A 25,145-nucleotide genomic window follows, 5' to 3' on the forward strand; every position below is an offset into this window, starting at 1 on the left:
TATCGTCGTCGTCATGCTTATACCTTTTATTAATCAATAATCATTATTCATTAATGGACAATTCGATATCGGTTTTAGTTTTCGTCTATTGATAGCTCAATTATATTTTTTTTTCTAGAAAACAGTTTATTGTCGACGACGATTGAAACGGTATGTCGGTACTTTAATTTATGTTTTTAAAATGTAAGACTCAAATTTTTGATTAATAAACCTAAATACATAGAATTTAATTGAATAATTTTTTTTTGCATTTAAAGGTTATTACAAATACTTTACTATAGTCTATACATAGTATTGAGTAATTACTCAAATACTTTTTAAAAGTATTTTTTACAACACTGTGAATAGGTCACTTCAATGTAAACGTTAAATATGATTTCAATGATAAATCAATTTAACATACATTTAAAATTACAATATATATTTACAATTTATTAGATTAGATTATGAAATAAAATTATGCAACATAAATTATATTGAATTAATCGATTTTATTTCAATAGCTAAACTAATGGTACACCAAACTTATTAAAAAATATTATTATGCTACGTCGTATCTATTACAATAATACCTACAAGTCTATGTTTAGTGTTTACAAATACTATATATGTTGTATACATACTTACTTATATTAAGACAATGAAAAAAAAACATAAATGATTTTGTTTTCATCAATAGACAATAGACTCTAAATGTCTAAGGTGTTAAATTATGATTTAATTTACTGAAATGTCTTTATTAAAAGTTGTAGTAGTCCAAAAATAAAATCTAATGACAAGATGTTATGAAGCCACACGTCCGCGTAATCTAATTTTATTGAGAAAAATTAACATCGATAATTATAACTGTGTTTCAAAAACATGAATAAGTGTCGGTGTTATTTTATTGTATAAAAGTTGTACATTTTATTTGTAAAAAATTATGTAACATCATGTTTCATTTGTAACGTGCCTGCACAACAAATTCATTTTAGTTTTGTACATTTATATTTATTAATTCTGATAATATTTAAACTATAAATAAATACAATAAAATTTATAACAATATTTTATGAATAACATAAATACATGTCAAGTTTACATTAGATATAAGAAATTGTGTAAAATATATTTAAAAAAAAATCTTAACAATATCAAGATAAATAAAATTAGTTGTACATATAAAACATAAAATTAATAAAAACATGACCCAAGAACATAAAAATCATTTAGGAAACAACTACATACGTCTCCAAGAACCTTTATCTCTCCGATCACCTGATTTTTTAAATTTTTTCTTTTTAGGTTCATTTTTAGAACTACCATGGCCCCAAAATCCTGATCCTTTTTTATTTTTAGGATAAGGTGGTGGAAGGGGTGGTTGATATTGTACTGTATTGTACGCATAACCAGGTTGATTATAATTGTTGTATTTTCCTTGGTCTAAGACCATAGGTGGAGGAGGTGGAGGTGGTTGCTGAGGTCCATATTGATTTGGGTAAGCATCAGGTATATACCCAGGTGGAGGATAAGGGTAAGGAATAGGTGCAATGTAATTTATAGGTTGCATGTATGGAGTTGAGAAATGAGGTGGAGGTAAACTTATGTCAGGATTACAAGGAGGTGTAAACTCATCTTCTAAGCCAGGAGGTGGAGGTTCAGCTGTTGAAGTTCGTTGTCTAGGGTCTCTGCACTTCTTTTCAACATCTGCTGTAGTTTTAGAGTTTTCTGCTTCATTTGAAAGTAATTCTTTTGTGTTAATGGAAGAAAGTATATCTTTAATATTACTAGGCAATTGAATTTCAGATGTTAATGGGACCAGCTCACTTGTAGGACTATAGACTTCTTCATCTGGATCTAGTGACTATGTATAACAATAATGGTAAATAAGTTAAGAAAACATTTTTATAACATAATATAATATACATACTTCGTCATCAATAAGAACTGAATTTTGAGAACCAGCAGTCATCATCTGTATAACTAATTTTTCTTTTTCAATTTTTCTGGTCAATTCTTCCATTTGTTGGTGAATACTTGAAGTTGCATTTATATCATCAGATAAGCTAGGTACATCTTCATCGACAGGTGAGTATGGTTCTTCTTCTCCGGGTATATAAGGCAAGTCATCATCAGTCAAAACTAAAAAAAAAAAAACAAATAAAATGCATATTATATTGTATGTAAAAAAATAGTTATTCACTAATTAATTTATTATCAATCATATTATGAATTAGTGGTACTATGTCTCAAAAAGAATAATCAGTCGGCCAATAGATTGTTGTCCATTTCAGCACATCTCCTACCAACGACCCATACTATTGAAAAGTCTCCAAATTAAATATAATATTACTAATTAGGAATATTAGTAATATTAGTCATAAATTTACCAACGTTATTTTTAGGAAACGACACTTGTTAGCAAGGTAGAGGAAATGGTGAACTCGACACTGCACACTGCTGGAGGTGGTCAGTTAGTATGTGCAAAAAATGATTATTCTCTTTTGAGACAGGGTATAGCTACAATGTTACACACTAATTACTGTCTATTGTATATGCATAATTATCAATACTTAAAACGTTTACCTGAAGATATTGGTAAAACTGGTGTTGGTAAACTGAGAATTTTGTTAGTTGGTGATCTTGGCGGAGTATAACTTTCTTTCGGTGAATAACTGTCTTGACTAGATTTTTGAAAAGCGGGTTTAAGATGGGGTAACGCCAAAGTATCATTGATATCAGGTAACACGTAATTATTTTCAGATGATTTCCAAGACGGAACCCAATGTTTTTTAGAATTTCGTACAATTATTCCCAACAACAAATGTGTTCTATAGTCATCAATGCCAGGTCCATCTAATGGCAATAGTACTTGAGGAATAGGACTATGACAGCCAAGAGGAAATAGATAAAAATCTTTTATGTTTGGAAATGGTTTACTGTCAATAACTGCTATGCGGTTTTTAGCACTTAAGTATTGATATAAACTCAGATAAGACATTTGTTGTTCCATTCCACTTGATACTAATTTTGTTACAATAATATCTTTGGTTCCAGTTTTTTTCAATTTACCCATATATTCCCAAACAGTTTGTTGTTTGATGCGACCAACACATTCCAGAACTGTTAAATTAAGTTCTGCCTCCAATCCAATTACATTACCAGATAATCGAGACATTGTTACACTACAACGTGCAACATCAGTGAAATTGATGGTACCTTTCCATATAGGACCAACTTCTTCTTCCACCCGAGGTGGAGTTGCTATGACAACAGTTGAACTTGGTTCCCTATCACTAATATCTTCATCTTTACGCACTTTAATATTATTAGTAACTAGTTCAACAGCAGATTCAATTACTTTATTTTTTTCAACTTTTTTATTCTTTGTGTCTCTACTTTTGCTGCGGTCACGACTTCTACGTTTTTTGTCCTTGTGTGTTTTATGACGATTTCTACTAGACTTATGATGTCTACGTTCACGTTCAACATTACTACTACTATCTTTATATTTGCTCTTTTTCTTTTCTTTGGTTAATTTTAATAAAATCTGTGGTTTTTTTTCCTCGACCTTAATATCAGGATTAAGTTCTGATACTATAGTCTCCTTATTATCCTTGGACTCAATGATTTCTTCTCCTTTATGAGTCTTCATAAGTAAAGCTTTAGGCTGATTCATCATATCTAATTCAGTTTTTCGGATCATTTCTATTTGATGTTTATTTTCTCGTTCTCTCCATTCAGCGAGTTCCTGAGATGCCATTTCATCAGCAGTCATACGTACTAATTGATACGGAGTAACCCACTTAAATATAATTTTCTTAAAGAAATTTAAATTTTTTGGATCTTTTATATTGAATAATAAGCTTCTGTATTTTGTTTTATATTTCTGATCAACCTTACTAAACTGATTATAAAGTTCTTCTTCAATTTTTGAGATTAATTCCTCCAAGTTTTGTTCAGCTGTTTTTAATTCTGGTTCTTCAGATATTCTACTACTTAATGATTCTAATAAAGATTTACGAACATTAGTACGCAATTGTGCTTCACCCTTCTTCTCATTGAAAATTTCTTTTATAGATTCAATTTTTTTAACCAGTTCTGGTTTTTTCTTTACAACTTTTTGCACAACATTTGTTTTTGAAATGGATGTTGTTTTTATCTGTGTTACTGGTTGTACACATTTTGATACTTCCTTTTGTGGAATAGTATGTTTTATTGGTTCTTTTTTAGGAATAATATGTTTAATAGGTTCTTTTAGAGGAGTAGTGTGTTTAATGGGTTCTTTTTGAGGAGTAGTGTGTTTAATGGGTTCTTTTTGAGGAGTAGTATGTTTAATAGGTTCCTTTTGAGGTAATATTGGTTTTGACAAATCTTTTTTAACGAATACAAGTTTAATTTTATCTGGTTGCAATAATTCTGAGACATCAAAATCTTTTTTAATTTCTTTTGCCTTATGTTTATCTGGACTTGTCGCCGGTCTTTTAAGGCAATTTTCGTTATCTCTTTTAGGATTTTTAAATGGATTAGGGATTGGTTTCGAATTACTTTGAGATTTAATAGATGTTTTATTAAGGTTATATTTAGATCCTGGTTTTAAAATTTCGAATGCTGGATTTTCTTTCATCCATTGTTTTATATTTGCAATTTTTGGAGCTTGTTCACCTGTAACATAATTTAAATTTATAAAAAGTTATTTATGAAATATGTTTAATGACAAATCTACATTTGATAAGGTCTGGTATTAAATTAAGACATTCTTAAAATAAGTATTTACTCATAGCTGGTATTTATCTTATCTCAGTTTACTATTAAATATATACAGATTTTTTGTTTGGAGTTTTTATCATGATCAATTTTATTCAACAACAAATTTTGATAAAAATGAAAACATTTTTTATGAAATGTAAAATTATTTTTTGGGATGACATTTTTGTCATTCAATTGAATGTTGATTCTGCAATTGTAAGAAAAAATAGGTACATAACAAAAATAAAAGGGAATACAGAAGAAATTTTCAAAAATAGCCACAGTATTGATACTCAGTGAAGACTGTGATTGATGATAGGTAGATAATCAGTTTTGAATAAAAAATTCCCCATTTTTCTTGGTTTGTTAATTAGTTATTCGGGTTTTTCCCAATTACTATGAAAAGTACTAGAAATTGACTCCCCAGAGTACTATCAGAAACCAGTAGCGGACTGGCCTCAATGAAGAGTGGGAGAAATCCACCGGAAATCTGCTGACGTGAGAGGCCCCTTCCTCATTATATAAGTACTATACATTTTAGATTCTGAACGGAATGATGAATGTATTGATTTTACAATGATGTATGTTTTTTTTGTTTTGTGATCACGTTTTGGAGTAATAAAATAGTTCTTTGATTTTTGACTTCAGTCCCTTTTTGAAAAGGAAAATAAATTTAGTTGGTAATACTTTTTGAAATAATAAGTGGTTCATGATAAAAAAAAAAATCATCCTGTATATATATTGCAGGGGCGGCCAAACGATCGATCACAAACAATTTCAAAGTTACCGTGTTAGAATTTATTTTTAGGCTACGCACACGAAAATTAATCAGGGTGGTTAGGTTTTTTATGGAAGTCGATCCTCAAAGGTGAAGTATAATTTTAGTAGATCGCGGCCAAAAAATTTTGATATATTGTATAAGATAATTAATACATACCAGTGATTAATCTGCTGTTTTTTTTATCCAAGAAAATAATATCTGGTGAATCTGACGTACAACATGCTTTTATAGCAGCTACACTTTCTTCAATATGCTGATCCAAACATACTTCATTACAAAATAAACCTACTGCTACACCTTCAATTATTTTATCACATTGAGCACATTTTTGTTGTAATTGAGGTTGAATTTTAATAACTTCATTTTTTTTGACAGAAGATTTTGAACTAAGTAGTTTTTTCTTTTCTTCTTCCAATTTTTTATTCACTTTATCTTCTTCAGATTTTTTACGCGCATCTTCAGTCCTTTTTTTTTTACACGGTGGACAGTTCCATTCAACACCACGAGCTTCCATTTGTTCACCCAAGGCTTTCGTGATACCCACGCATTTTCCATGGAACCAATCTTCACACGTATCACAACATATCATAAATCTAAACCAAATTTTAAGTCATATATATTTATTTTAATTAGAATTTTGTAATTTTAATCTGAAACTATTACCTGTTATTGTGAGGTTTTCTACAAACACACCATAGTCTATTTGGATCATCTTCTGAAGTCATGTTTCCTTCTCTATCGGTATCTGATTCTTCACTATAATCATTTATACTTCTGGAACTAAAAAATAAATATATATACATCACATGAGAAGTTATGATTGAATATATCTTAAATATTGTTTATTTATACTTACTTTTCTGATGAACGTCTTTGTCTACCTTGTTCTTTTATACTAGCATCCAGATTCTAAAGAATAACAATAAAAGTTATAAAAAGTATAATTTTATATATATTATTGATAAAACATACTTCTTTTTTTACTAAAGACCGAGTTTTAGGAATCTCGATTGGAGGTAGTGTAACTATTCTACCAGATTTTCCATAAACAACTACCGTAGGACCTTTAGATTTGTCATCAGTTCCTAATGTTATAGAGTCATTATTGTCACTTTGATTAAGACTATCATCGGATAATAGTTTGTTCATCAAGTCATGACTAGAGTTAGATGGAGCAACAAAATTTGACTAGAAAAATTATGCAGAAATTAGTTTAATTCAATTATATACACGTTTAAGTTTACATACAGAGTTAAGGTCTTCATTGAGATCAGCTAGTTCATCGATTAAATTTTCCTCATCAATAATTTCTGTTTGATTAGCTATTTTGGAACTAATATCATTTAGTATGTCTTCTACTGTTTTAGTTACAGTAATTTCAACTGGATTATCTTTCGTTCGATTTGAAACTTTTCGTACTCTTCCAGTTTCTTCTTTATTTACAATCATTTGATCTAAATCCTTTGAGTCGGAAACAAGGTTATCTTTAGATGTTATTTCATCAATTTTATCAATAACAATTATTTTAGGATCTAATTCTACATTTTCTGTTTGAATAGATGTTTTGTTATCATCTAAAATAACATCTGGAGAAGAAAATAATTCAGGTACATCTAATAATTTTGAGACATGTTTGTGTAGAGTTGTTGAAGAATCTAAAGAACTTTCAATTCCAATTTTATCTTTATTCTTTTTGAACATCAACTGATTTTGTATGTATTTTTTTGGTTCAATACTCGACTGACGAATTAATTCATTGGCTTGCAAGAAAACATTGTCTACAATAACATCGGATTTTTTTTGTCGATTATTTTTTATTTGAACAGGAGGACGAACTTGATAAGTCTTCTAGAAAAGTATATAATTTTAAATTATTAAAATAGAAACAAATTTTAGTAAAAAAATATTAATTTTCGACTAAAATATACACATGGGAAAATATTTAAATTTAAATTTACAATGCTTATCAGAGAGTTAATTTATGGGTAGTACTATTTCTAATCTAGTATTAAATTAAATTAATAACAATGACAAATATGTTTGCCGATGACAAAGCAATATTGGCAACTAGTGAAAACCAGCAAACGGCCACTAATGTTGGAAAATTAAAATTAACAGTGACAATTCAGACAAAAAATTAACATAACAATCCAACTACTTGACAACTTTCAAGACAAAAGGCATCTCAAACTTTAATTCTCCTAATATATTAATCCTATTAATTTGTCATCAATATTTTGGGATTTGCCCATAAATATTAACAATACCTTTCAAAGACTTTTTTAGCAACCTTTTAAATAATTTAATTTCCTACTTGCTATTTATATTTACTGACAAATTTGTCACCTTCAACCCAGCAGATTTTTATTTTTTCAAACCTAAATTTAAAATTGTTTTTAAAATAAAATACAATTATTTTGCTTAGTCATTAAATTATCAATGACCTTCCAATGTTCTTAAATTTGTTTTTTGTACTATTTATTTAGGGTCTAAGAGAAAATTTTAAGTGTTTCTGATTCTCAAGCTTGCTTACAATTTATTTCTTTAAATTCAAGAAACTCATCTCATTTCACTCTGCCATCATATACGTTTGAAATCTCTATTTGTTTAAGTTTCTTTCAGCGCCTTGTTATCTTTGGATTGAGAGAAATAAAAAAGCTGATTTAATAGCATCTCTTTTTTTAGCAATTTTTACACAGTTATAATTATATTTTTTACATTTATCACTTTTATCAGTAATTAATAAAATTTCAAGACGTTTTGTATTGAAAATTTTAGTCATATCTCCTACCTTAAACAAATCCTAAATACGCCACTGATATTTGCAATAATATTATTATATATTTTATTTTTTATAATATAGGGAGTGAAGGATTAATCACTAGGCTTGTGAGGCTCGAGCCTAGAGCGGCAAATTTGTTATGTTATTTTATTTTTATTCTCAAAAAATTGAATCATTACTATTTTTCACTCTCGGAGTGGCTAAACCTGATAACCTATCACTCTTCGATGTTAGCCCATTAAAACTACGTTACTTGGATAGTATTTAAAAAAGGGGGACTATAAACACTGAGCGTGCCTCAGGGCGCCAAGTTAATCCACCACTGAATATAGGTAGCTAATAATATTATATACATATGTATATAAGTCTACTATTAGTCATTAGTGGACCTCAAAGATTTTTTTACAAAATCTGTGGTCTACACAACAAAAAAGATTGGAAACTGCTGGTATATATAATTATTAAATTGTGACTCATGTTAGATATCTAAAATCTAAATTAATCCAATAAATATTACTAAGTTTTAAATATAATTTTGTACCTCCAAATTATTTATTTAATTAATAATAAGTACATAATCATCAAAAGGTTCATTAATAACATAACTTAAAAGTACAAAATTGAATTATTTTGTTAACAGCAATAATCAAATTATTTAATATTAATTAATTGTCAAATTCAATGATAAAATAGAATATTAATTTTAATTTTTTAATTAATCAACCATAAATTTTATAAAATAACTAAAACAATTGCCAATAAAAATAATAATTAAAATAAATGTGCACACCTAATAAATAATGTTTATTTAATAAAAATAAATACTGATTGCATACTATACTAAAAAATATAATTTTATGCTTTTAAATTACATTATGCTTTGTCTTAGATAGGTGCAACTAAAATTGTTTTTACTGTTATAATACTAAGTATATAAATATTAATCTTACCGTTGGTAACAGACGTTTAACTGTTTTTGTAATTCTTGCTTTATCACCGGATTGACTACTTTGTATTTCAACAGGTTTCTTTTTAGTTATTGTATTTTTTAATGATATAGGACCCTTATTTCTTGGTTTTTCATTCTAAATTAATATAAATTATTAGTATTCACATTCATTAAAAAATCTATTTTAGTCTTTTTAATAATTAATATTTGTAAGTACTTTTCCAACTCTTAAATTTAGCATTCTTTTGTTGTTTGGTAAATTACTTTCTGGGATATTATTGGGTATTATTGATGGCATGGCTGATTTTATATCTAAAAAAAAAAAAAAAAATGTTTTAATAACTTTACAAAATATTAATATATATTACTATAATATTTAATAAATACCTTCTAAAACTACACACAATGAATTATTAAAATTACAATCATCCATTGAAACAGTAATTTCTTCAATTTCTTCATTTTTGTTTACAGTATTTGATTTTTTTAATTTATCTAAAATATTAATTTAAATTTAAAATGTATTAGGTACTTATAAGTTAATCATTATATTGATTACTTGTAATATGTTGTGTTCCAGTAGAGAGTGTATTCTGAGAATCAGAAATGTTCTCTGATGTGTTTGGTGGGCAATCCTTGTAGTAACAATGATCCAAATAAATAGTATTAGCTGTTGCCATATCACTATTTTCATTGGCTAAAAATAATCAAAATAAATTAGTTACTTTGGATGTAGTTATATCATAGTATACATGTGTTAAAATTAATTAAATCTAGCATATTACTAATACCTAGATAATTAAATGTATCTTGACCAAATATTTTAATAATTTTAAGAAGCCTTTAATTTAAAAAAAAATGTTTAGCATTCAATTATATTAAACCGATTTAATTATTTATTATGCTTTACATGGAACTAATTTAAAATAAAAATATTTTAAATAATAAAACAAATCTAATGACTGGTATTTTGTTTTTCCTCAGACATGAACTAAAGTAAAATAACATAGTATAATAGTAATATAAATGCTTATGTTTAGATATAGTACTATGTGGATACTAATGTAAAAAATAAATATTGAACCAGAAGTTATTGAACTAATAATTTAAAGGAATTTAAAGTTTATAAGATTCAAGTGATTTACTCAAAATGTTGGTACATTTATCCAGCTATCTAACTTTAAATACTCAGTAAACCCACAGTAAATAATTAATTTGATATTTGTTTTTTATTTATAACATGCCCCAGACAATTATTTTGCATCTAGATTAAATTTTATATTATCTTACCTTGGGATAAGAATGTTTGGGTAGAAATAGAAGGATAAAAACCTTGCACAGTCAAATTGATTTCAGGCTCTCCGTTTTCTGGATTGGTAGTAATGCCTGTATTGCTGCTGTTTTCAAAATGGATAATATTCATGGTTTCCTTTTTATTTTCTAAACAGTTCAACAATATAAGATTATATTATATGACTAGACTTGAAGCAGGAATAATTTTGAAAATATAAGTTACGAGTCAAAATAATTGAAATATGTAATTAATAATATAAGATTTTAATTCAGTATAAATTATAAGTACATAAAATATCTCAACTAATATAAATATAATAATGAAAAAATAAAATGTTTGTATTATTTAATTTTAAATATATATAATATATTGTATGCTCCAGAAACGGAATTTATTCAATTTTTTTTATGTTTAACATATTTTTTTATTCTAAACACCGTATTATACATTATACATTAATTATTAATAGGAATAGGATGGTGCTGGTTCTGGTATTAAAAATCAAAGGGGAATATTTAGGTACCGGACAAGAACCGGAACCGATAATTTTCTGAGAACCAGTCCATTCCTAATTATTCAAGTAATTAATTATTTACTATTTATGAATTATTACTTCATTTTATTATTACACATTATGAAATTACAGAAATTACATAATTTAATATAAAAATATTATAAAAACAGTTATTTTCAGTGAATAAAATTCTAAATTTTGCACAAAATATATGCACAATTAAAAAAATAAAAATAAAATTTCATACATATTTTTAAAATTATCTAGCTCTAATTTCACTAATTTTGGGGTTAGAATATATTGATAGATCAAAATTACTTGGAAAAAATTGATCAATTCAAAATTATATTTAAAATAGAGGTTGCCATTAAAAAAACGAGGTCGTGTTAAGTATGCACAAAATACATGAGTAAAAAAATTGTAAGTCATAGGAATTTAAGATCCATTAGTCTACTTTAACGTACCACAAACAAAATTGAAAAATAATTACGGGTAATGAATGATAAAGTGAACCTGGTTTCTGCAAACACAGTATATTACATGAAAATAAAACAACAACTAGATATATGTAATGTATGAAATGGTTTACCCTTGAGTTGTAAAATACTTATAAATGTATAATGACTTACCCAAAACTCTATTGAATATTTCTTGATCTATAGTAACTGTACCATCGGGCTTAACAACTACTACTAAAGTATCATCAGCCTCTTCATCTTCTTGTTCTTCATCTGCTACCTCAGTTATTCTTGAACACGACATAATAAAATATCACCTAAAAATATCATGAAGTACATTAAAAAAAAATTGAACAAAATATAAATTTAATAACATAAAATTTCAATAAATAAATATACTATATACACTACCTATCATACACTCAAAAAAATGTAATATATAAAATTGTATAACATTTAAAATACAAATAAAATGTTAACAAAAAACATGATTAAGTTTTTTAAACTTGATTCTACAATATTGTTACTACTATAATTATTCCAAAATGATCAGTGAAATATATTTTAAAATCACAATATACTTTGTAATGTATTGAGAGAATTATCTCTCAAAAAAATAATTTATAATAATAAATAAATAATTATCAACCTGTCTAAGACGGTAAAAATGTGTTATGTTAAAAAATAAAAATCCACTGGTAATTTGTATAACAATTTACAACTTGATGTTGATATCAGCATGAAAACAAAATAAACAATCTTAGTGTTATACTGTTATTATTATTGTATTACGTATATAATAATAATAATAATAATAATAATTATAATGTTTACGATGCGTAAGTTACACCGACTGTTACTAACGGGTAGGTGAACAGAAAATTTTTCCCTCCAACGGCTACAGTGTGGGTGACGCGGGGCCACAGAAACCCGGGCGAAGGACACAGCTTGATGTGGTGGTTGGAGGGAGATGGTATGTGTGTAGAAGAGTAGTGACAGAGAGAAAAAAAAATTCACAATACTAAACGCATCCCGGTGAAAATATTACGTATAGCGATATTATCACACAACAAATAGGCGCGCGAAAATCGATGTGCGCGCAACCAAGTCTAATATTGTAATATTGCAATTTAATATTTAATATTAACGCGAAAAGGCACGACGATAATAATAATATTATGTACTCACCGGTTCGGTCGCAGGTATTGAATATAATCGAGACTTGGGAGTCTTCAACGCTACCGCCGACGGTTCGGCGCCGTTATCACTGCTGGCTGGCTAGCCAACACGATCCGACGCGTTCGTCTGAACTCATCGCAGCGGTCTGTGGAAGTGTAGGTATTGCCCTGTTCTACTTGCGCTACTGCGCTTATCTAGAGTACAATTTGTTTCATTATTGACTTTTTGTTTTTGCGCAAAGGCCAACAGATTTACAGGTACGGCGTTCGCGGGATCGGATTACCAAATTCCCGTCGGGTAATGGGTTCTTGTCTTCTCGAATTCTCGATTTAACTTATTGTTAACCGTATTGATATTAGTAGTCGCAGATCTGTGCACTGTCGCAATATTTTGTGTTTAGGCACTGTCCGCCATTGTTTTGCGTCATGGACAAGATACGTGACTGTGGAAGAAAAACAGACATTGATAATGACATTATAGTGATGATAACAAAAATTTAAATTAGGATTCGGTGTTTGATTAAAAATAAAAAAAACCTCAATTTTTTAACATTTTTATATTATTAATTTATAATATTATTACGAAGGATCTAAACAATTTTAATCGATGCGTCGGTGTTGGTTTTTAAGAGTTAATCGGCGTAAAACATCACTTTTGTATCTGAATTATTCATTCTAAACGAATCAAAATTTATTATTAAGTTTATGATGAATTCTACGTTTACTTGAGTACCGGCTTACTACAATCTTTAATCATACTGTAAAATAAAGATATTATTGTCCCGTCAACAAATTAAAATATTTGAAATCAATAAATAGAAGTAACTAGCTGACTCGGCAAACGTTGTTTTGCCAAAAAGAAAATACTCTTAAAAAAAAAACAGCAAAAATGTTTTGATACCTTTAATACTCTTTAAATGACACCTTAACCCATTCAGCCACTACTGCTGTCGGAATTATATGAGTGTAATAAGGTTGTTAAGCCCATGTAGTAACCCACGTTAAAATCGTTTTTACATGTTGATCCATTTTTTTGATGTTGGCCGGGGGCCACGTTTTAACAATTAATTATGTCATATGGACAATTTTATAAGCTAATGCTTGCTGTAGCTTTTTCAATTCGAAAAAACATTCCGGAACTAAAAAAATCAATCATCAAAAACCTGACAATTACAAACAACTAAAAAAAAAAATTTAATCCAAATCGGCCCAGCCGTTCTCAGTCGATGAATTGTTATACATTTTTGGCTCCATTTTTATATATATAGACAGAACAATCAATAAATGGTAAATGGTCGGACAACAATTTCTTGAACTAACATTTTGAATAGGTACTAATTAAATTTTATCTAAAAATTTTAGGTATAAATGCAGTTTAGTTCCCATTCGATTTTTCGATTTTTTTCTTTCCAAAATGAGTGTTTTAAAGCACTGAATACAAAAGTCTAATTCAAAAATTCTCGCAAATCATTATTTTGGAAGTTCTTTCCAAAGTTTACGATTTTACGCATTTACGCATGCATGCGTGAAACGCTGTTTACTTAGCTTTCCTACGTTTTCGTATTAATATTAATGATTATTAATACATATTTAGTTTTTACCCTGTGACCTACATGAGGTGGTTTGCATAACAAGTCCAGGGATATTTTCAATTTACCGAACGGAGCGACGGCGCCGAAAAGCAGGGCCATATTTACGCACGGACAAAATAGACATTTGTCCTGGGCCTACCGGTGACTAACACTAACTATGTAACATATTATTTTGTTGAAACAAACATTTTTTTTTTTATTGTTTTTGTTTAAGACATAATAATAAAGCAAATTACCTAATAAAATATATACATAAAACAAAAATACAATGATAATTTAATATACAATAGTTCAAGAATTAAGAAACGAGCAGATAGAAAAAAATTAAATTTAGTAGGTGTTTGTGTTGTTGTAAGTTGTAATCATACAATTAAATATTTCGGTATTATTCAAACATTATATAATTTTTTTTCTATATCAATTCATCGTTGGGATAGATTAAATCAAAGGGAATGCTTTCTTTAAAATCATCATCACAGACACGTTGGTCAGCGAATGCTAATGCTATTAAGGCTTTGAGCCTTGGCTATTCTGAAATTACCAAAATTCTTTTTGAAATTTCTAATGATATGAATGAAAATACAAATACTCGTAATGAAGCAAAGCATATTTTAAATCAACTAAAAACAAGAGAAATGGCGATTATGGTTGTTACTTAGAATTGTATATTACAGCGAATAAATTTAACTTTAAAAACTATACAAAGTTCAACAACAAATATATCGATAATAGTGCCATTATACAATTCTCTATTTGATTTTATACAAAATGTCTGAGAAAATTTTGAAATATACAAAAATAAATCCTATTTAACAATAGAAAAACAAATTGATTACAAATAGAAAATAATAAAAAAAAAATGTTGAAGAGAGACAACAGACGACAAAACTTGAGACAAAATTTCATTACTGATACTCATTATGTAATTTGTGATACATTATAGGTCATCAATGAGTTAAGAAAAAGTGGATGGCTTAGGAATATTTTCAATAGAAAGAGATATCACGGCAAGTATTGATTTTGATGAAATTATAGATGTATTATCCAAACAAAAGGCCAGAAAAAAGTTTTCAATAATTTATTACAAACAATTGTATTTTATAATTTTTTGATTTTATTTATTGACAAGTGCTTTAAAGAATTAAATATAATTTTGATATTCATATTGTATTTGTATATATTTATTCTTTATTAGCATTATAATGTTTTATTTTGTCCTGGGCCATATATTTGGTAAATCAAGCTCTGTGGAGGAGCGTATCGACGAGTGCCGATATACGCGTAGTCAGTAGTCACTGCTTAGGGATATTACAGTGGCCTAGCCAGGGTTTTTTTTCGGGGAGAGCTGATCAACTTTTGTAAAGTATAATTTGTTAATTTGTTTTATTATTATGAAGGATTTATTCACGAAAATAAAACATTATTATTTATCAGTTTTATTGCGTTTCACGCATGCATGCGTAAATGCGTAAAATCATAAACTTTAGAAAGATATAACTTCCAAAATAATGACTTGCGAGAATTTTTGAATTAGACTTATTTATTCAGTGCTTTAAAACATATAATATATGTTAAATAAAGTATTATTTTGGAAGAAAAAAATCGAAAAAATCGTGTGGGAACTAAACTGCATTTGTTCCATAATCTTAAACGTTGAATCAACCACAAAAAAAGAAAAAATAATTAAAGGGATAAAAAAACTTATACTAATTTATCATAAGAAATACGCTTCTTGATGGGGAAAAATACATTGAGATAGCTATTTTTAAATGCAGTAGCAAACTAGATAATATTATATAATACTTAATTAAAGCAGTAAATTTATATTTTATGATTATTTATAATGTTATTGACAATTGTATTCAGTACTCAGATATATTATAAATGAAATATCAAATATTATTTATATATTCATAATTTTTTTTTAACAAGCTATTTTAAAATAAAATATTTTTTTTAAATACCTAATTATAAACAAATTATTCAAATTTTTTATCAGTTGGATATTTAGACCTAGAATCTAGATTTATTATTAAAAAGAATAATCTAAATGAGAGGTAAGTATATGTATAATTAGGCATGTAAATTAACAATAATTAAAAAGTAAATATTGTTAGAAACTATGAGACACGAGTTACCAAATTTCTAATACCTACTGAATTGAATTACAAAAATTGTACTAATTGAGTGCAGTGATGATTGGGTGGTTAAAAACTATGTTTTGTAATTTATGTATGAATATAAATTCACAATTACTATTAACTCGTAAGTCATACTTGTTAAACTTTAAAAGGTACCACATTTCTTATTTTACTTAAATTTATATTTGGCTACATTAAATGGCACAACTTGGGGGTGGGGGGGAAGAAGAATTAACATCTTTTGACAGAGATTTAATCACCCAAAACATTTTGTCACAAAGTTACAATAATAAGTAGATTTATATTGGTACCTAATTAATATATAACAAAAGAATAAAAGTGGTTACATAAGAATGTTAGGTAGTAGAATAGAATTTTGGATGGACCAATGTCATTGAAAAAATCATTGTTTAATTCACTTTATCCTTTATCTAACCTAAATAAATGTTAACACCCAGAAGCGGATTTCCTATTAGGCACTGTAGGCAGCTGCCTAGGACTTCAAAATTTGGGGAGGCCAGCAAACTTTGTAGTGTTTTAAAACATTAAATGTATAAAAAAAAATTGGAAAATTAATTATTTTATATTTATTAAAAATAATTAATAATGTGCATACTTTTTTATATTTTTGTAAATTGTGTATGGTACACGGTATACCTATCTATTTTGATATATTATAAATATAGTAAGCAACTGTATAGAAAACAGTTTTTGATAATACTATATTTAACACATTGGTTTGTCAGCTTTTTAAGTTAAAATAGTTAAGTGTAGATGTAGTATAGTATAGATTAGTTAAGATATTAAAGTTAAACATCTGTTTTGTATACCTTTTAATTTGTATTATAAAAATAGTTTTTTGTTATAAAAAATATTGTTAATTGTAATATTATACTTAATGTTCCTAACAATGGTTATAGTTTTGTTTTATTATTGATGTTTATAATTAATAAAAATTATCATTGTAGGTTTTTATTAAAATTCAGTGGACATCTATTAACATTTTTTTCAAAGTGGGCTAAATAAAATATTCAAAATAAAAACCTAGTCTAAAAATTCAAATGGATGTCCACTAGTCACTACTATTGTCTATACTCTATATATTTAATATTTAGTATTTTGGAGGGATATTGTAACTCGTTAACCTACTATAGGAGCAGCAAATTTGGTGCCTATAGCCATAAAAAGATAAATACACTTCTATTTACACCATTAAATTGCGAGTTTTAAATTAACTCATTTTGATGACTATGATATTGAGTACACGGTGCTGTTCAACAATGTTAGCATTGAGGAAACTCGCAGGGTATAGGAGACTCTCAGCTGTACAATATAGTGACACAACCAAGGAAGGTGTTTTGGGTGTCTGGACACCCCCTTTCAACTGTAACTTTTGTCTATAGTATACTAACAAATTTAGAAATGTATTGGAAAACTACTGTAAACGCTACTGGCAGACCACCCCCCTTGAAAAAATCCAGATTACGCAACTGGTACAATAATATGTCTAATTTCCTAACCTAAAACTAATTCTTAAACTAAAATATTATTTGAATATCAAATCATAAAAATTATAGTTTTAGTTAAATTTTTATATTTACATTGTTTTTTTTTTTAAATAGGTAAACTTGTAAATAATTAAATATTTTTAATTTTCAGTGCTTTCCACTCAATGATACATATGACCAACAGACATTTAAACATTTATTATATTTAGGTACATAATATTTTTTGTTTAAGTTATGGTATTTTTTTTTTTATTCTTTTGAAAATAATATAAAAACTAAATAATTATATTTTAGACATTTATATTGAATACTTTAAATTTTAACACAAATTTTTTTAACAATTATGTTTAAATTAACAAATTTAATGACTTGGTAAATTATTTAATATTTGTAGTGTATATGTTACCATTTTCATAGTTATGACATGTTTATTGATTATAAATAAAATATAAAATAAGGTTATATAATAAAAAAAAAAAAAACTATAACCAATTGGCAATCATAAAAAAAAATCCTTAGTTTAAGCTGAGATGCTATTTTTCACTTGTTTATATACCATTAAAAAAAAAAACTCATTTTGGAACATGTTATTTAGTGATTGCTGTTTACATGGGTGGTTCTTGACCATTAGTTTCTTGGTTTTTCATCACATATGGCAATTCAGGTGGCAATGAATATGGGACCATTTCTAATGGCTCAAATTCTCCATTATCCATCCTACAAATATCATACAAAATTAATAATCAACAAATGTTTTAATATTTATTTGTTTTTACTTCAATGCTAAGCCAATAGTAGCTGGACTTTGTGCCTTAGCAATACTAGAATTTAAACCACATTCTGACAACGTTTTTGACCCATCCATAATTTCATCTTTGTAGTAAAGTTGTTGATTTGATGGTGCTACTTTAATGATACCTAAAATAACAATTAATAATGTTGTAAATTAAAAAAATCCAATAAATAAATTTTAGTCTAAATTGTTTTTAAAATTTGTTGTTTATATAATGGGGTTATCGGAATTTTGTATTACAAATTGCATGATATTAGCACCATTTTTGTAGTACAAATTGTTGATCAATATGTTAAGGATTTAAACTCACTCATCTTTGAGGTAATATTGTAGGAAAAGATAGGTATAATATTTTTGGTAATTTTTGGATGACTCTTTCTACAAGTGAAAACACATTATTTTCTATGGAGGGATTTTAAGCCGAAATACAAATGTTTTATGCATAAATAAAGGGAATGGGAATTTAAAATTTCTTATTATCATAATTTTTTTAGAATATAAAATATTTTACTTATATAAATTTTTTTTAAAATTTTTTTTATTTATTATACTAACGAGTAGGGCTTGGAAATTTAAAGCTTATTTTTTATAAAGATAGAAATCACATTTTTATACATTGATTTGTTTTATGTCAATCTGATTCTAAATAAACTAATTTATTTTTGCTTTTTCGGTTTTATTTCAATTATTACAGCTGTGGCATTTTTATGTTTATTATGCTATAGTAATAAAAATATTTAATTTAATTAATAAGAAATGTAAAAACATGGAATATGGACTAAACGGTTATATTGGATTATTATTATTTTCATAAGCTGTTCAGTATTATTAAAAATAGTTTAATGAATTAAAAAGCATAAATAAAGACTTTGAAGAAAAATCTAAGGGTATTAAAGTAGTGAAAGAACTACTTATTTAAAAATTAGTGATGGGTCGAATTGTTCAAATCTCAAACCGAACCAAACCAAATCCTTGATGTTCGGTTTAGTTCAAAATTAGAACTTGTCATGAAAAAATTTCAAACCGAACTATCAAACATCTTTTACTGATCGAAAATCAAACTTGAAAATATTTGTCGAACCAGACTTACTGGCCGCGATAGTTCAAAGATCAAATATTTGTACAATTCTTCAAAAGTTATTTTTAAAAAATAAAAATTGATTATCATTATTTAGAAATGATTAGACAATTGGCAATAGAAAGTTATAAACTGTAACGGGTACTTCATATACCATTTATAATAATAATGATAAAAAGTATTGAGTTCGAGTTCAACTTAAAATAATTCTAGGTTTGGTTTAAGTTAAAAAATCAGGGTTCGACCCATCACTATTAAAAAAGTATCTCTTCAATAAAATCTTATGTATATTTCAACAAACTTTAGATTTTTACAAGATATTATTACATCAGCGAAAAGGTAATTTTCAACGGAGTACAGGGCTGTCCCTAGGGCAGGACAAGGGGGCACTCGCGTCACAAATGGGAAGGCCCCACTTCATAGATACAATAAAAAAAATCAAGTTGATGAGCAAAAAAATATTTAATTATTATTTTTTTTTTATGTAAAATTGTAAAAGAAAACGTCACTAACTCAGCTATAATCTCTATAGAAAAAGAAATTGCTGACCAATTAATATATGATGATATTATTGATCAATTCGCGGATTTAAAAAGTAGAAAAGTTAATTTTTATTTTTAATACATTTTTATATTGTACCTATTACTATATTTTATATTTATTATATTATGACATGTTGCATTATTAATTTATTTACTTATTTATATTGTTGTTGGACAGTAGGTGTAAGGTACTATATTTGTTAAACACTCATTATTTTTTTTCAAAATATTTTGTTTCATACTTTTCTTAAACTGTATGAAATTTTTTATTTTAAAAAGGCAACCTATATTTTAAATTTACTAAATTAATAGGGCTTTTTTTTTTCAATGAATTTTAACTTTCAAATTATTATTTTTCGTTAAGTTTTTAGCGAGATAAAGCTTTTTAAAGTTTGTTGGTTTTCGAATTTTATAATACTTTTTGTTTCATATCTCATATGTAATAAACTCGTTTTTACCTGTAGTTATCAATGCCTCACAACCGTAATAATCTGTAGGAAATACACCTAGAAACTTCTAAACACCCAACTCTGAGTAGCTATAAGTTATGGATAAAATGAAAAATAATAATTTTAACGTTAAAATTCATTAAAAAAATAGCCCTACTATTTTATGACACTTTAAATATAGGTTGCTATTTAGAAATCAAAAGTTGATAGTGATTTCACTTTTAAATATAAGGGTGAAAAAAATAAAAATGATGTATACAGTTATAGAAAAGCACAAAACTAAAAATTTTGAAAAAAAAAATTGTAAAAAGTTAATATTTTTTGATATAATAAGTGTTCAATGATAAAAGAATCACCCTGTATATGCAACTGGCGCGCATTAGTGATGATATTTTAGACATTTTAGGCCCCGCAATTTTACTCTGCCCGAGCCCTGAAAATCATTGGGATGGCCCTGACTGAGTATTCTAACAATTTTATATAACAATACTAAATTATATGTATAATTTATAGAATCGCCGACAAAATGTATAATTAATGTCTTGGATAGAAAAAGAAGTTGAATGAAGCTAATGAAGATATTACAACTGCAATTTCAGATAAACTAAAATGTGTTTTTAAAAAAAATAAAGACTGGAAACAATTACTAGATATTATTAATATACATCAAACAAAATTAATTATAATAGGTTTGATTTAAACAAAATGTTATACCTAGTTTATGTTCATTTTTGATCATGCATTTTTAAAAAATAAATATTCTTCTTTTTTTGCTTTAATAAAATGTTGTGCTTTTTTTTGTTATTTATTATGCTTTAATAATCAAGTTAATGAGTAATAGTTACAGTCATAAATAGGGCTAGAATTTCTACGCAGTAAAAAATTGTACAAAATGCATTTTATTTACCAAAATATGCAAATATATATCAATAATATCTTTCCAGTTCTCTTATTAACTATTATACAGATTTTTTTTTTAAACACAACCTATATTAAGCATTACATTTAGTCGCAAAAATGATTATTGATATTATTATTATCTTTTTATATTATAATATTTATATTTATTTTGTAACAAAGAATTTGATCAATAAATAATTAACACATAAATGTATGTTTGGTTTTCCTACTATTCTCACTTAGGCACTTCATTTAACACTCAAAAACTATAATTAATAATTGTACATACATCCAATAATCTTTTTGAGTTCATTAACCAGTATATTGTCTTTAGCATCAGTAAATATGGTTAGCTTTTTTCGTTGTATCATCATGAAAGCGTCCTAAACAATAAAATACTGTTATTTAAATTATGTTTTACTACTAAAAGTTAAATAAAATAAACAACCACAACAATTTACTAACCATTTTAGATTGAAACTGAAAATATTTTGATCGCGAATTATATTGATAGTCAGCTTTTTACAATAAAGTGATTTTGAAAGCACGAGGTCAAGTAATCTAAAATCTAAATTGTATTGAAATTGAAAAGACGAAAACAAGCATTAGATTAGATATTACAACAATACAACCTATATAGGTTAATGTTAACACAATTAAAATAATACAACTTCAACTTACTAGTAGTTATTACTGTATTTACTACACAAAACACAAATAACTATAGTATCTACAACTGTAAATAACATTTAATAGTAAATAATGATAGTCATTCTTTTTTTCGTTATCAACTAATCTTACTTATCAATTCGCATAAGATTTTATTTTACAGGTTAGCCACTTTATAATATTCAATAATACTCTTTAATATTAATTTAAAAATACCAAAAATTCGTAGACACATGCAATTTCTTTATTAATGTTTGAAATCAAATTATCATTATAAAAATTTAACAATTATACCTAGTGGTTAAAAATTAAATATTTTTCAAGAAATAAGCTTGAACAGTTAAAAATGTAGTATATTAAATTATCTTTGTAAGTTAAATTTACAATATTTTAAAAATATTAAAACCTAACCTTTTTTATGAGATGATAGCGGGTCAAGGGTAGACAAACGTGCTCTGTCTTCTTTTTCTTACCTTCTATCATAAAGTGACATTTATTAAAGTCGGCCACCGTTGTTCTACATCCCTGTAGTGCTCTGTCTTCCATCTCACCTTTATTCGCATCAGCTATTTTCGTGTCATTCTCTATTCTATCTAACTACCTTTCTTTCGGTATTTTTCTTCTTTTCTTTACATTAAAATTAATTTCCATATCCATTATCCACGCTCACAGTGCCTCTGAAATACTGGCCAAAAAAAGCATTTAAAAAAAAGTAGGTATGAATGTACAATGATAATTCTGTTTTTTCCAACTGATGCTCCTGTTAGCACTATTTTCTTTAATTGATATTGGAAATAAATATTGAAGCAATTATTGAAATACAATTAAATAATTGTTAAATTTACGACTATTTATACTTATTTAAAAAAAATTAACCAATTTGAATTTACACTTTACCCTTTACAGTGACCTACCTACTCGATGTAAATAAACGTTAAACTTATAAGCTACCACCTATAACAAACAGTAGAACAAGTTTCATAAGTTGCGTTTTAACGAATTATTTCAATATTATTCATAAACTCTGATAAAATATACACATTTAACAATACGAAATAAGTGATTAAACAAAATAATGATATTTTTTCGTGTACACATAAAAATTAATAATTATTAATTAATAAACGTAAAAAATAATGAAGTTTAAAAAAAGACTTATTATTATAAACAAAATTTGACAGGACCAACATTCCAAGAGTGGAGAGGAGGATGGCTTGATGACATAATATTGAACGAACAACGTTGCAGGACACACCGGTTCGTCCGCGATATATCATTGTTTTCTGTGTTTTGTGTTGTCGAAAAAGTGTCGAACGATTATGACTGTGACTGGGATCGAGTACGATGGAATCATAACATCACTTGCAAACTATGGACAACAACGAAGCAACGGCCTGATTTGTATACACGTTGTAGAGCCCTGGACTTTTGCGGGCTGCTGCTATATTAGCAATTGGCAGTGATACCTGGTGTAAAGTCCACTGAAATGGATGAGGATGATTTCACCGGGTGTGTCAAAATACAACAGATGCTGATTTCCTCAGAAATCTTTGAAGGATTTTCTAAAGGACGACAAGGACGTTATCATTGCGAAGTCTCGAGTGGATTGAGGTTTAGCATGTAGACATAAGTGGTGCGTCGGTGTAGAAGGCACGTATTATACCAATAATCTTAACTTTGAAGTTTCCCATAACGAAAATTCAAATAACTATCGCTGCACCGATTTGTTCTATACAGGCGATACGTAATTTTCGTCTGGGACTCGTTGCTGTTACTAAAATAAGTCACGTTGTCCATAGGACTATAACGCGTCATACTACGGGGCTTGACTCTGTAGTTAGTGTCGGTTATATTTCATACTTGATCCATACACGATACACGTACAGTCGTCCAACTCATCCAAGGCATGACTTTCGATAAAGAATATAATGCGTATAATAATCATATTATGGGTGTTCCTGCAGCTATAGGAGTGAACTGTCGTCTGCACGGATATAAATAGTTCTATAATAATTAAACATTAACTACTATTTCACTATAAGATTATTATTATTACTATACGTTATATTTTATACCTTTATTTTTATATGCTTTATAATTTATCGTTTTTAATATCAATTCGGGTAAAGGGTTTACGGACTTTCGCAAAAAATGGCATTCGTGAAAAATACCGGTAACATTGCTATCGTCGTAACATGTCGACCTTTATCCGTGGGAAATTCAACATGATGCAGTAGGTATATTGGGGTAATACAGAGTTGGTTCTTGGGTCAAATAAAGTGTACAAATTGAAAATTACTAATCATTATAAAGTTCACGATTTTATTCGGCCCACCCTAATATGTTTTTATTGATTGAATAATTAAAAGGGATCTGATAGAAATGTATATAAAGCATGAAGCTCACTTACTAAATTTTAATTTAAAAAAAAAAATGCTAAACAGGAAAAAAGTTCATCAGTGAAAACATTAAACAATTAAATAACGACCCAATATAGAATTAAGAATTCCTTAAAAATGTATGTTGTAAATTTATACCATATTTTTTTTCTTCAATTTATATCAAATGAATTAATTAGTTATTTATATCTGGTAAAAATATTATTATTTACCTATTTTGGTTATTTCAACTAGATTAACAACATTTTTAACCATACCTATAGGTATTCTATAGGGTCCTAAATTTGTCAGTCTGTGTAAAATAGAAAGAAAACTGTTGTTGGTTGATTAAATTTAATGTAACAAGAGTACTTTGTACAAGCAATTTTGTATTATTCGTAAGTTATAATC

The 25,145-nt window shown here is 27.2% G+C and overlaps 2 protein-coding genes across 7 annotated transcripts; both read right to left on the bottom strand.

Annotated features, from left to right (window-relative positions):
• Positions 1-1,133: 1,133 nt before the first annotated feature.
• Positions 1,134-13,091, bottom strand: LOC113554377 (PHD finger protein 3). 6 transcript variants are annotated; one of them, XM_026958195.1, is made up of 16 exons: positions 12,941-13,089; positions 12,695-12,879; positions 11,678-11,823; positions 10,531-10,680; positions 9,800-9,937; positions 9,628-9,735; positions 9,458-9,552; positions 9,242-9,376; positions 6,758-7,357; positions 6,482-6,697; positions 6,366-6,418; positions 6,173-6,289; positions 5,666-6,102; positions 2,566-4,644; positions 1,910-2,121; positions 1,134-1,843 (listed from the first exon to the last, which is right to left on the bottom strand). In XM_026958195.1, exons 3-16 carry the CDS (start codon positions 11,808-11,810, stop codon positions 1,220-1,222), a joined length of 5,097 nt encoding a protein of 1,698 aa, XP_026813996.1. In that variant the 5' UTR covers positions 11,811-11,823; positions 12,695-12,879; positions 12,941-13,089; the 3' UTR covers positions 1,134-1,219. The 6 variants fall into 6 exon arrangements, with proteins under 6 accessions (XP_026813996.1, XP_026814001.1, XP_026814023.1 ...); XM_026958200.1 differs by having other exon boundaries at positions 12,969-13,059; XM_026958222.1 differs by having other exon boundaries at positions 6,758-7,354; positions 12,695-13,091.
• Positions 13,092-18,208: 5,117 nt separating this feature from the next.
• Positions 18,209-22,481, bottom strand: LOC113548046 (elongin-B). Its single transcript, XM_026948699.1, has 5 exons — positions 22,369-22,481; positions 22,153-22,255; positions 21,977-22,070; positions 18,702-18,843; positions 18,209-18,642 (listed from the first exon to the last, which is right to left on the bottom strand). Exons 2-5 carry the CDS (start codon positions 22,153-22,155, stop codon positions 18,531-18,533), a joined length of 351 nt encoding a protein of 116 aa, XP_026804500.1. The 5' UTR covers positions 22,156-22,255; positions 22,369-22,481; the 3' UTR covers positions 18,209-18,530.
• Between the last annotated feature and the right edge of the window lie 2,664 nt (positions 22,482-25,145).

This window comes from Rhopalosiphum maidis, chromosome 1, assembly GCF_003676215.2.
Source record: "Rhopalosiphum maidis isolate BTI-1 chromosome 1, ASM367621v3, whole genome shotgun sequence".
In the NCBI taxonomy this organism is placed as follows: domain Eukaryota; kingdom Metazoa; phylum Arthropoda; class Insecta; order Hemiptera; family Aphididae; genus Rhopalosiphum; species Rhopalosiphum maidis.